General features: G+C 31.9%; 2 protein-coding genes across 2 annotated transcripts in view; both read left to right on the top strand.

Annotated features, from left to right (window-relative positions):
- The first annotated feature begins 591 nt into the window (after positions 1–591).
- LOC145319185 (uncharacterized) lies at positions 592–12,119 on the top strand. Its single transcript, XM_080161149.1, has 6 exons — positions 592–666; positions 1,357–1,443; positions 9,185–9,259; positions 9,651–9,765; positions 10,617–10,650; positions 12,051–12,119. The coding sequence occupies exons 1-6, from the start codon at positions 603–605 to the stop codon at positions 12,117–12,119; spliced, it is 444 nt and encodes a 147-aa protein (XP_080017275.1). The 5' UTR covers positions 592–602.
- Positions 12,120–13,133: 1,014 nt separating this feature from the next.
- The window catches only part of LOC145327102 (uncharacterized), a 61,505-nt gene continuing 60,514 nt past the window's right edge, over positions 13,134–14,124 (top strand). Inside the window, exon 1 of the mRNA XM_080170669.1 lies at positions 13,134–13,152. The gene's annotated coding sequence lies outside the window, so the exon portion shown is untranslated. The remainder of the gene's footprint in view (positions 13,153–14,124) is intronic.

The following is a 14,124-nucleotide window of genomic DNA, read 5'->3' as shown; positions in this document are numbered from 1 at the left end:
TCAGCGGTTAGCGAGATCCTTTGGTAGAAACACACAGAAAGACAAATAGACATCCTGTTACTTTAGTTTAAGGTTTCGTGATTATCAATGAATTTTTTTAATAGTTAATTGATAAAGAGTAATTTTAAAAAGCTTCATTACATTGAAATATACTTTTCTATTTTTCGATGTAATTTAAACATAATTTTTCATAGACCATACGACACATAATTAAATAATGCGACGACCCTGAAATAACCAAAATGTAAATGATTTCGGCAACCGTGATATTGACAAATATAAACAAAACAGAAATCAGCTGATTAAATTTTAAATATGTCGTATGAGTAAATCAAGATAATTCTAAAGTATTATGATTTATTAGTTAACCACTCTATAATTCACTGTGTCAGTCCGTCTGTACGCTATGGCATAATATTTAGTTATATAACTATCATCGATAGCTATTTTTTTTCTTTCAAGTGATTTCAACTGGTAATTAATTAGGTATATCATATTAAATTTCCCGTCGTTTTACCGGTTTATCTACCCATCGTTTTTGTGCTTCACTACTTATGGATGTTGGCATTCTTGTGTTAATATTATTTTACAGAATTATTATAATGAGGGTTATTTTACTTATTTTGACTTTTGGTGGAATTCTACTAAATCATTTTTCTGACGCATGTAAGTGTTTTTTTTAGCTTTTTTTATACCTAAACTCCATGCAGGATGAACGAGTTTTTTAATTTTTGGTGTTATACTTAGTACTTGATTATTCATATTTGACTGGTCCTATCCATATAAACCTTGCATTTAGGTTGAAAAATATGTTTTGCTACTTTGAAACATATTTATTTGTTAAGATTGGTCGATTAGAAATATAAAAAAAAACTCAATCAAAATTCCACGTACTAAAGCAACAGGAAGTCGATTTGTATGTACGCTAAGATCTTGTTAATTGGCGAACTGACCGTATTTCCATTGGTCCAGGGAAGGTTTTAATATGGTAGGGGTTGGGATAAAGTACTATACCCCGCCGAACCATAATAATATAAGATTCCTGTCGGTTCAGCGGTTATTGAGATCATAAGCTAGAAACAGAGAGGCAGCTGTTACTTTTATATAAAGATGATTTGGTAATATTCTCTTAGAAATTTTTTTCTTTAAATTTTGAAAATTTGAGTATCCCCCCCCCCAGACATAACTCTTTGAACTCTGACCGCAGCGCTCGGCCCCCTTGCCTGCCTAGCCGCAGCGCTCGGCCCCCTTGCCTGCCTAGCCGCAGCGCTGTTGTTCGTTGTCGGGGGGGAGGGGGGGGGGGAGGTAATCAATTCTCAAAGGAGAACGCCGATGAATTTATTCTTAATTGTGTAGTGATACGAGGTGAGGCTGAAATGGTGAACAAACTATCTTATACACAAGAAGATGGTTTCAATTATGAAAATTCTATTGATGTTCAAGGTAATTTAACCACTGGACCTATATGGTTCTCCCTTGTAGACAAGAAGATGGTTTCAGTTATGAAAATTCTATTTATATTCAAGGTAATTTAACTACTGAACCAGTATGGTTCTCTCTTGTAGACAAGAAGATGGTTTCAGTTATGAAAATTCTATTTATATTCAAGGTAATTTAACCACTGGACCTATATGGTTCTCCCTTGTAGACAAGAAGATGGTTTCAGTTATGAAAATTCTATTTATATTCAAGGTAATTTAACTACTGAACCGGTATGGTTCTCTCTTGTAGACAAGAAGATGGTTTCAGTTATGAAAATTCTATTTATATTCAAGGTAATTTAACCACTGGACCGATATGGTTCTCTCTTGTAGACAAGAAGTTGGTTTCAGTTATGAAAATTATATTTATATTCAAGGTAATTTAACCACTGGACCGATATGGTTCTCTCTTGTAGACAAGAAGATGGTTTCAGTTATGAAAATTCTATTGATATTCAAGGTAATTTAACTACTGAACCGGTATGGTTCTCTCTTGTAGACAAGAAGATGGTTTCAGTTATGAAAATTCTATTGATATACAAGGTAATTTAACCACTGGACCATTATGGTTCTCCCTTACACACAAGAAGATGGTTTCAGTTAGGAAAATTCTATTGATATACAAGGTATAATTTAAACTATGTGTTTTAAAGGACAATGGAAGATAAAATAATCTCTTCTTCATACTTTTATATTTAACTTTAAATCCATTTTTCCCTTCCTTCACCTTCTCTAATTGTATTTTAAGATACTTTTCCCAAAAGGGGCTTAATGATTTTTTTCCTCATATGCCTAACCCCTGTGAGAGGGCCTCATTTTGCTTTGAGTTATACCTGCGATGCCCTAACCAAGCGGTGGTACCCAATACAAATACATATAACCTATAAAATAAGAGGTAGTTGATTTTACGCTCAACACTTTTGGGGAAGTTGCCAAATTTTGTACTTAAAGAAAGAAAAAAATCTAGGGTAATATTTGGCTCAATACCAGCTGAGTATCCACGTGATCGACCTAACCCAAATTCCACTGCTCCCAGTTTTCTGGGACCAATTATATACTTCCCTGAAAGTTTTGATAATTCAGTGTAGCCGTTTGCAAGATCTTATTGGGCATAATCCTATTATATAAAGTAGTAAGCGTTTTTGTCTGTCCCGAAGGATTTCGCTAACCGCTGAACCGATATTGTTCTCCTTTACAGTGAAGCTTCTAATAGGTCCTAGGAAGGTTTTGAACTTTTTTTGGAGAGGGTGTCTTCACCCCCCTCTTCCCTCTTCTCTCTTTTGAAACTAAAATTTAAAATGGGATGAGGTCGACTTTTCCCCCTCCTACCAGTGCCCCTAGAGGCTTCTAGGGGCGTAGCCGCTAGTATACATATATTTTGCTATGAATTTGTATATTTACTTCACAAAAATCACGAAACCTTTTAAAACTTTTAAGAAAATGTAAAACTTTTTCTCACGTGTTGAAGCCACGCGTAAAAAATGATTGTTAAATCAAAATTGTCATGCTTTCAAAATAGTTTCATTGTAATACACACGAGTAGACATGGTCCAATACTCTTTTCTACTTCTTGGTTTTAGTCCAATAAAATAGACTAAGTAAGATCATACAGTAACAATATGCTTTCAATATTTAACATTATTTAGAACGTTGAAATCGTTTGGACAATTCTACCATGCATAAACAATAAATTTTTTATATTTTTCGTAAGGACACTAAATAAAGAAAGCTTTTACTTTAGATATATCCAAAAATTCGCCCTATAAAACCGTCGAATCTAAATCTTCGATTAATACTGTTAAAAAATCCACCAATAATATTCTAAAAACGTTTTAAAATGGCATTTAAAATGTATAAATGGGAAACGGTAAGATTGATTTTTTATTTTCCAAAGGGGTATTTGAACTAAATGCATTTGAACTTAAATTTAGTGAACCACAAACTTTTTCCTGTTTCTATAGTTTAAAATACATCTATATGGAATTTATTTGAAAGAATTTCAAATTTTACGACGTACTTTTTGAAATATCAGGACTTGAAAATCATACTATTGAGATATATGCAACTTATATAGCTGGCTTATTTTCACAAAAAATACCATGGTAACTAATTTAGCTATTTAAGGGGGGGGGGAAGTTCTGCCACTTTCGCGTAAACAGTGTGCAGTGGACTAGGTATTGATTTTAGATTATAGGTTATTTAGGATAAAAGTTTACTTTTGGGTATTAGTTCACGTATATTTAATCATTTTTTGAATAGGTCTCCAGGTTCAGGTGCTGCAGGCTGGAAGGTTTTCTGGACAGGTAAAAAAATTAAAAAAATTTTGTTTGAAGAGTTAGAGAGCAACTTATAAAACAAAATATGCTTCTTTTTGAATGTTATTAACATATCTGCAGAAAAAATTAAATTCGGCCTCCAGGTTCAGGTGCTGCAGGCCTCCAGGTACACTCTGGACAGGTAAAAATTAAGTTTTCTTATTTGAAGAGTTGGAGGTACACTTATTTAACCAAATATGCATCTTTATGGATGTTATCATCATATTTGCAGAAAAATTTAAAATCGGCCTCCAGGTTCAGGTGCTGCAGGCCTCCAGGTACACCCTGGACAGGTAAAAATTAAAATTTCTTATTTGAAGAGTTTGATGTACACTTATTTAACCAAATATGCATCTTTTTGGATGTTATTACCATATTTGAAGAAAAAATGACAATCGGCCTCCAGGTTCAGGTGCTGCAGGCCTCCAGGTACACTCTGGACAGGTAAAAATTAAAAACATTTATTTGAAGAGTTAGAGGTACACTTATTTAACCAAATATGCATCTTTTTGGATGCTATTACCATATTTGAAGAAAAAATGACAATCGGCCTCCAGGTTCAGGTGCTGCAGGCCTCCAGGTACACTCTGGACAGGTAGAAATTAAAATTTCGTATTTGAAGAGTTAGAGGTACACTTATAAAACAAAATATGCATCTTTTTGGATGTTATTACCATATTTGAAGGTAAATTGACAATCGGCCTCCAGGTTTAGGTGCTGCAGGCCTCCAGGTACACTCTGGACAGGTAAAATTTTGAATTTCTTATTTGAAGAGTTAGAGATACACTTATTAAACCAAATATGCAACTTATTGGATGTTATTACCATATTTGAAGGTAAATTGACAATCGGCCTCCAGGTTCAGGTGCTGCAGGCCTCCAGGTACACTCTGGACAGGCAGTTATAATATTTTTTGATACTTTTTGATTTGGACACCTTACCTGGATCCTGGTGACCACTGGTGACTGCTTGTGGCCGCTGGCAAGGTAAATTCCAATAAAGGTAATATTTGATATTAGAGGAAAGGTTTCTAAATAGAAAATTATTAAAATATAATAATATGACAAAATTTATTAAGTAAGACTTCTATTTTTGTTCCAGGCAGGCTCTAGGTAGTTTTACTTGTTGTTGTTTTTGAAATAGATGATTTGTTAGAGATAGTGAATCAGGATTGAATTGCTCTTCCCTATATACTAACTTTACATTCTCTTGGTAATGAATAAGTATGATTTGACAATTTTTATTCATATATTCTAAATATAAAGTATTAAGATAAATAAATCTAGTCTGTTGATTAAGCAGTATTTTGTTATATAATGTATTTGTATGATTTGACAAGTTTTTTTTATATTCTAAATACAAAGTATTAAGATACAAAAATCTAGTCTTCTAGTTAAGCAGTATTTTATTAAATAATGTATTTCTTTTTGATAATGTAAGTTGTACATATTTTAAAAAAGATAATTTGATCTGTAAAATATTTTTTTCAGAGTTCTAAAATGAAGAAAAATTTATTGTTCACTGGAAATAAGTAAATGACGAAAGTTATGTGAATATTATTTAGGATAACATTGCAAATTTTATGCTCTAATTTTTTACATAAAGTTTCTTTACTATTTCTACATAGTATACCTTTCTTTTAAATAAAAGATTACACATTTGATTTACCTGTCCAGCAGGCTCTTGGAGGCCGCCTACAGCCTGTCTGGAGCCTTAAATGCTATATTATACTAAATTATTATAATTTAGCCATTTTCTTTTTAGAAACCATTCCTATAAATTCAAAAATAACCATTTAGGATTTTTTAACTGGCTACCAACAACCAGCAGTCAACAGGATCCAGGTAAGGTTTCCAAATTAAAAAGTATTAAAAAATATTTTATCTGCCTGTCCAGAGTTGACCTGGAGGCCTCCAGTACCTGAACCTGGAGGCTGATTGTCAATTTATCTTCAAATATGATAATAACATCCAAAAACACGCATATTTGGATTAATAAGTGTACCTCTAACTCTTCAAATAAGAAATTTTAATTTTTACCTGTCCAGAGTGTACCTGGAGGCATGCAGCACCTGAAACTAGAGTCCAATTTGAATTTTTTCTGTAAATATGATAATAACATCCAAAAAGATGCATATTTGGTTTTATAAGTGTACCTGTAACCCTTTAAATATTTTTTTTTAATTTTTACCTGTCTAGAATGGATCTGGAGGCCTGCAGCACCTGTACCTGGAGGCCGAATATCAATTTACCTTCAAATATGATAATAACATCCAAAAACACGCATATTTGGTTTAATAAGTTTACCTCTAACTCTTCAAATAAGAAATTCAAAATTTTACCTGTCCAGAGTGTACCTGGAGGCCTGCAGCACCTGAACCTGGAGGCCGATTGTCATTTTTTCTTCAAATATGGTAATAACATCCAAAAAGATGCATATTTGGTTAAATAAGTGTACATCAAACTCTTCAAATAAGAAATTTTAATTTTTACCTGTCCAGAGTGTACCTGGAGGCCTGCAGCACCTGAAGCTGGAGGCCGATTTTGAATTTTTCTGCAAATATGATGATAACATCCATAAAGATGCATATTTGGTTAAATAAGTGTACCTCTAACTCTTCAAATAAGAAAACTTAATTTTTACCTGTCCAGAGTGTACCTGGAGGCCTGCAGCACCTGAACCTGGAGGCCGATTGTCATTTTTTCTTACAATATGGTAATAACATTCAAAAAGATGCATATTTGGTTTATTAAGTGTACCTCTAACTCTTCAAATAATTTTTTTTTAATTTTTACCTGTCCAGAGTGTACCTGGAGGCCTGCAGCACCTGAACCTGGAGGCCGAATTTAATTTTTTCTGCAGATATGTTAATAACATTCAAAAAGAAGCATATTTTGTTTTATAAGTTGCTCTCTAACTCTTCAAACAAAATTTTTTTAATTTTTTTACCTGTCCAGAAACGACCTTCCAGCCTGCAGCACCTGAACCTGGAGACCTATTCAAAAAATGATTAAATATACGTGAACTAATACCCAAAAGTAAACTTTTATCCTAAATAACCTATAATCTAAAATCAATACCTAGTCCACTGCACACTGTTTACGCGAAAGTGGCAGAACTTCCCCCCCCCTTGTTTCCGATTTATTGTAGTACAAAATTATGTATGTTTGAAAGTATACTTATAACTTATGCTTGAAATAATTTTTCTGAGATGCACTTGATGCAACTATCCCTTTAGTTTAATTTTTGTCTTGGGATGATTTTAGACTTTTTTTCTGCCCCCTACCCCCATACCAATACAGAGCCCCTAGATGCTAGGGGGTGCGAATACCGCTAAATTAAAAGTGTTAGGGTTTTTTATTTTAGGTAGGAAGTCTGTACTTAATACAAGTATTTTTTCTTGATGTTATCATCCTTGTTTATTATGTCTAATTTTTATTTTTAGGGAAGCTTCACAGAGCATTTGCTACCTCCTATTAAATTCATGAAATTTTGATATTAAAATTCATCATATTAGATGTGAAGAAGTTGCTGTCATAAACTATCTGTACCTACTGTTTTAATGCTTTAATCAATTCATTATTAGACCACCGTCAAACAGTTGGAAGTTGATTGTTTCATGACGTCCAAGTTGAATATTTTTTTTAAAGTGGAGCTTTTCTATTATTATTTGGCGCCATTTGTCCTGTCTTTTCGTCCGTATCTTGTAACGTTCTGATTGTTAAGTGTCCAACACTTTAGACTCCCGATTTCAAACTATACATGAGGATTTCTGTAATAATTAGGTACAATTTATAAAGTGTAGCATTTTTATACTCTTTATAGTCAGCATGCTTCTAATAACGTATGGATTTTTTCTTTTTGATTATCTTCATTACAAAATATACCTATTTAATTTAAGTTTAAAGGTTTTTATTTAATATTTTAATAAGCTTTTTTTATAGTAAAAATATTGTTGTTACTTACTTGACAAGATCTTTATGACGGTTTAATCCCATTGCAAAAGATTAACTAAAATGATATTTTCCAACACAAGCAAAGCTATCCAGATAAATATTTATACGTTTATTTTAAAAATGGTTTTAATAGGACTTTAAATTGTTCTGGTACCCAAAGTTTTTAAAAAGCCTGTTCTTTCATTAGTTTACTTTATCCCGATTGGTTGGAACAAACTAATAGTATAAAATCTTTCCATCCAATAGCTTGGAGAGGTGATAATTTGTTTGTCATAATTGGGGGTGTACCTCAATTTATTATACAGTGTCTTATCTCTTGAGATCCCTGGGCCCTTGGCATATTCTAATTACAGACAATCAGATATGAATGAGTTGTAGAGCAGCTTTTTACTTGTGAGTCGTGCATCCTGTAATCTTTTAATTACAACAATTTACACATTTATCGTGATTAAATAAAATCTGAATTTTGTTATTTTGTGATTAGCTTTATATTAAAATCTAAGAATGATATCATGTTTATAAGGGTGTTTTTTTAATGCAACCATCTCGTAATCAATGTTTAAATGGCACTTAGAATTCGAATTTTGATCTGAAATTTTTCATGAGTAATCCTTGGTAGGTCTATTTTCCCCAAAATCGAACAAAAAGTTGGAAAAGTAACGGCTGGCGGCTTAGCTGTTTAGCCGTTTATTGTCTATTTTCAGGGCAAATTCATCATTAATTACGTAGGAATCAACTTTTTAAAACATATTTTTGGTTTAATTCATGTTAAATAATAGCAATAACCATTTTTTTATATTTCTAGTACCAACAGCTACCGGCTAGAATCGTTTGATAGGGATTTTGAGCCAAAAAATGTATTATGTGGAGATAGGTTTCGTGACTAATTTGCTTTTAAGATATACAAAAAAATGAAAAAAAACGGCTGAGTCGCCAGCCGTTAGCCGTTACTTTTCCAACTTTTTTTCGATTTAGGGAAAATAGACCTACCAAGGATTGTTAATGCAAAATTTCAGATCGAAATTCGAATTCTAAGTGCCATTTAATCATTGATTACGAGATGGTTGCATTAACCCTTCTCCCCCCTTTATGTAGAATATTATAAATGAAATTATAACTCAATAAAGGTCTTAGGTCTCAGTTCAAAAATTCTGAAAACTGTATTTTAACAACTTTAAAAAACAAGTTTTTTATTTCATTCAAAAGGGAAAAGTTCATTAAGAGTATCTTACCATTATAAATACCCAGCAATTTTTGTTCAATTTATCAATCTTCTTACTATACAGGAGTAGGATAATGTTGTTTATCATAATTGGACATATATCGTTCATTTTCTTTATTTATTAAGGTGATTCTATCGTACCTAAGATGTGGATGGGAGGTTCTCTTCCTAAATGTGTTATTATTAAAAATATCAATTATTAATATTAAGGTGATACTATAGTACCAAAGCCGTGGATGGGAGGACCTCTTCCAAAAGGTGCTGGCACCCCAATTGAACCTCCAGGTAAAAATAATTATCTTTGAAAGATTTAGACAAATTTTTGTCTTACTAAAATTAACATCGAATTTATGTAGGGCAAATAAGATACCCCCAACTTTTTTTTTTACAAATTACAAATTGTTAATTATCTAAGATTCACATAATATCTTATTTTGCACGGCTCTTTTTACATAACGCTTTAATGGAGCTGGAATGTTTTCAAGAAAAGAATGGTTTTGGGTAAATATTTTCATAACCAATAAAATAATATTCACTCTATATTTTTCCAGTTGTCTATTTGTTTGTTTTTATGCTAGTTTGATAGTTTATGCTAGGTACCTTGTTTTGATATAATTTGTTCAATGCAAATAATTTTCTTCAAAACTTTACATCCCTCACTTTTCTTTTATTTCAGACAGTGGAGAAGAAGAAGGAGAGGAAGAGGGTGAAGAAGAGGGCGAGGGAGAGGACGAGGGAGAGGAACAGGACCAGACAGCTAAACAGATAGCAGAGGCTGAAATTATTGCAGGAATATCATCTACAATTTAAACTTCACAAAGTTTATAGTTGAAGCAACTACTTTAATTCACGTTGTCCTTTACACTATACCTAATTCACTTTGTCCCTTTGTTCGTTTTTCTGACGAAATTTGTCCTTGTATTAATCTGATTTTATCGTATGGGCTATGAAAGCCATACTTGCAAATTTTTTCAGTTTTCAATTCGACAACTATTTTTAAAAAATTACAAAATATTCAAACATTTTATCACATTATCAAAATGCACCCACTTCCCCCTCCTGATGTAAACAATAAAACATTTAGGAAACACATTTAAATACAATTATGTAAAAACATTTAAATTACCAGGAATTGATGTCATAAAAACTTTACCTACTGCTTTTAATATTAAATAAAAACTTTAAGTTAATGTCTTTTAAATGCTATGATTTTAATCTTGAAAATGTGAAAAATTTTTACAACAATTTAAATGGATTTGGTAACACGATACCCTTTTAGGGCGCGTTTATATCTTTTCTAATAAAATTGTTTTATAGGTATATTTAATTTTTAAAGGAAACCTTTTTCTGTAATTTTTCTGTCCTCCCGTATATCTGTAAGTTAGAGCTCTAAACGTAAATTTATGCAAGTTTGAATCGTCCGATCGATGTCAAACCTTTCAAAAAGATTTAAGAAAGCATAAATATAATCATTTACATGTCTGTGATTTTACTTTAATGTTGCTTATTCTTGTGAATGGATTTCATTAGTAGAATTTTGATTCATGTTAAAAATCACAATTTAAATTATAGAAATTGAAAAAATAAAGGGGGGGGGGGTGGATAGTGAAAATGAAGATTCTATGATGATATATTTTCAAGGCATTACTGATCGTTATAACTATGGACGCGCTAAGGTAATATTTTTAAAAAATTTTATTCTAAAAATAACTTTTGGAAGCAATACCTCATTGAAGTTCCTATTAAGGTTAAAGTTCCGTCTGCCTGTACACGACACGAATTCACAAAGAAGGGGAGGACGTTGGACTGTAAATTACACTGGTACCCCAAAGTCTTAAATCGTGCTAATTGTTCAATCTTTTCAACCTATGATTCTTATCTAGAGCAGGTTCAAGGGTTGATTTTGTTTACTATTATAGGGCATGTTTATAATTTATTGTCAAATGGCTTATCCCTTGAGAGTCCTACGTTTAAATAAAGTACAATAAAAATTTGGCAATTATATTTAAAAATACGTCCAAATCATTCTCATAAAGGTACATTTATAAAAATCTATCCAATATATTTATCATCCTAAATAGTCAATTAGCACAATAATCCGACCAACTTAGAAAAGGAATTTCAAACAGACGAGGTTTTTTTGTACATGACTTATTATTTGTGTAAAATAAATGTGTGTACACATTTTAACCAAACTTGTGGACGGATTGTTTCTGTGTTTCTATCGGTCAAATAAGGAATTGATCATCTAGACTTTTTACATTAATTTTGGATTATAATTGTTATTGAATAAATTAAAAACCAGAGTATTGCTTACTAAGATACACATTAGGACTAGATTTTCTTACACATCTTTGAAATAATCACAAACTTAATAGATATATTAGGGATACAAAGGGATAAGACAATGGCTGATTAATTAATGTACACCAAATATTATGATACAGAAAATTACTCCTTGTTTAGATTACAATTAGTGGTTGAAACGTTTAGACCCTTATTTTAATCAAACCTATCAAAAGTCTTCAAAGTTGTTAAGCCAACAATATGAAAACTTTGGGGACTAGTGTAATAACTAGTCCATTGTCCTCTTCCTTACTCTTACTGTCTAACGGATAGATTGACAAAGTAAACTTGTTACTTACTGGTTCAGTAGTTCCATGAATAGTATGAAAAGCTTGATTTCGTATCAACGATAAAAATCTTTTGCACTAAGGTTGTCGACCTTTCTGTAAATTAATCGCAAAACCTCTTCTTCCACCATTTTTTTCAGTGCTTTTTCAAAAAAAACTTTGGGGACGGGATATTTTTTCTTATCTTTGTCCCGTCCAACAAGGAAATAGTTTAAAACCGCAGTACAAGTAGCTATATTTCCTGAAGAGTAGAGCCCAATCAGTTCAGCGGTTATCGAGATCTCAAGCTTCAACAGACAAACTGACAGACATTGTTATACTTTCTAAAATGATCTTTAGACTTAAATCTAAAAAAAGTGGCATAAAACCATCAAATGTGAAGCTATCATGAAATAGAGAAATCAATCAGTTCAAAAGTTATTGAAATCTTAAACTTATTTCAGAATATACTAGCTGGATTCTTGTTGGTGGTTATGAACATGTTTACTACAAGTTTTATACTCCTTGTATAGTGTCATCTTACATACTTGTGTATATATTTTAGAATATACTAGCTGGGTTCTTGTTGGTAGTTATGAACATGTTACAAGTTTTATACTCCTTGTATAGTGTCATCTTACATACTTGTGTATATATTTCAGAATATACTAGCTGGGTTCTTGTTGGTAGTTATGAACATGTTACAAGTTTTATACTCCTTGTATAGTGTCATCTTACATACTTGTGTATATATTTCAGAATATACTAGCTGGGTTCTTGTTGGTGGTTATGAACATGTTTACTACAAGTTTTATACTCCTTGTATAGTGTCATCTTACATACTTGTGTATATATTTTAGAATATACTAGCTGGGTTCTTGTTGGTAGTTATGAACATGTTACAAGTTTTATACTCCTTGTATAGTGTCATCTTACATACTTGTGTATATATTTCAGAATATACTAGCTGGGTTCTTGTTGGTGGTTATGAACATGTTTACTACAAGTTTTATACTCCTTGTATAGTGTCATCTTACATACTTGTGTATATATTTCAGAATATACTAGCTGGGTTCTTGTTGGTAGTTATAAACATGTTTACTATAAGTTTTATACTCCTTGTATAGTGTCATCTTACATACTTGTGTATATATTTCAGAATATACTAGCTGGGTTCTTGTTGGTAGTTATGAACATGTTACAAGTTTTATACTCCTTGTATAGTGTCATCTTACATACTTGTGTATATATTTCAGAATATACTAGCTGGATTCTTGTTGGTAGTTATGAACATGTTACAAGTTTTATACTCCTTGTATAGTGTCATCTTACATACTTGTGTATATATTTCAGAATATACTAGCTGGATTCTTGTTGGTAGTTATGAACATGTTACAAGTTTTATACTCCTTGTATAGTGTCATCTTACATACTTGTGTATATATTTCAGAATATACTAGCTGGATTCTTGTTGGTGATGATGAACATTTTTACTACAAGTTTTATACTCATGGCCCTTGGATGGAGTCCTGATATCTTTGCTTAACAAATTTCTTTTTATCCCAGGTATGGTTTTTAGTAGCGAAGCTACTCTATAATTCGAAATGTTGGTCTGTCCATCAGTTGTCTGTGCTTCGCTACTTATGGATGTTGTTATCCTTATTTTTGCCATAACAAAGACCACTAGGTGTAAAATACAGCTAAAAAACTAAAATAAATTGTTTAAATATATATCAGGAGGTAAGGAAAGGATAAACGACATATATATTATATATTCATTTAAAAAGTTCAAATGCATTTTGTTAAACTACCTACCCAATATTCACACTCTGTGATGTTTTTGATTTTCTAGAGGAAAGCATAAGCAGTATTTTTTCATGTTTACAAATGAATGTACTTTTCGAACAAAAGGAAGAAATGTTACCTACCTATTACCCATTCCATCTTAATATATCTAAATTTATAGAAAAAAGATAAAATAAACCACCTGTTGACATAATTTAAATAGTAAAAATAAATTAATTAAGTTCTAAACTTATCACTTCCAAAATGAGATGTTAAATTTTAAAGGGGTAGTTTCACGAAAGGCATTTGAACTTAATTTAGTGAACCGCATATTTTTCCTGGTTAATTAGTTAAACTACATTTATATGGCATATATTTGAAAGAATTTCAATATTCTACCACGTAGTTTTTAAAATATCAAGACTTGAAAACAGCGTTGCGGAGCCATTTGATTTTGATGCAGCTCAGGTTCTGGCTCCAAGAGCCGTCTGTGATGATGGCGGCTCCGGCTCCAGCCCTGGCCCCGGCTCCGGCTCCAGTTTCGGCTCCAACCTAAAATCAAGAAAAACTCAACATATTTTTTTTCCCACGTCTATTTTTGACTTTTGAAGTTTTTAAAAGTTCAATTTTTGATAAAAATGGACTTGAAAATCTTAAAAGGTGCATTTGTACATGACAAAACAGAGTTACCAAATTATAATTTATTATAATCTCTTTATTTATCTAGTTCGGAGCTGGAGCCGTTTTTTAACA

The sequence above is a fragment of the Acartia tonsa genome, chromosome 1 (genome assembly GCF_053477335.1).
Source record: "Acartia tonsa isolate MP-2025a chromosome 1, ASM5347733v1, whole genome shotgun sequence".
NCBI classification, from domain to species: domain Eukaryota; kingdom Metazoa; phylum Arthropoda; class Copepoda; order Calanoida; family Acartiidae; genus Acartia; species Acartia tonsa.
This window is presented reverse-complemented; position numbering and strand designations above follow the sequence as displayed.

What these genes read in the sequence shown, in the direction of transcription:
- LOC145319185 (XM_080161149.1), top strand. Translation starts at nt 603, where the DNA reads ATGAGGGTTATTTTACTTATTTTGACTTTTGGTGGAATTCTACTAAAT. An exon ending in CACCCCAATTGAACCTCCAG is followed by an intron (nt 9,260 to 9,650) that starts GTAAAAATAATT and finishes CTTTTATTTCAG; the next exon opens with ACAGTGGAGAAGAAGAAGGA. An exon ending in ATAACTATGGACGCGCTAAG is followed by an intron (nt 10,651 to 12,050) that starts GTAATATTTTTA and finishes AACTTATTTCAG; the next exon opens with AATATACTAGCTGGATTCTT.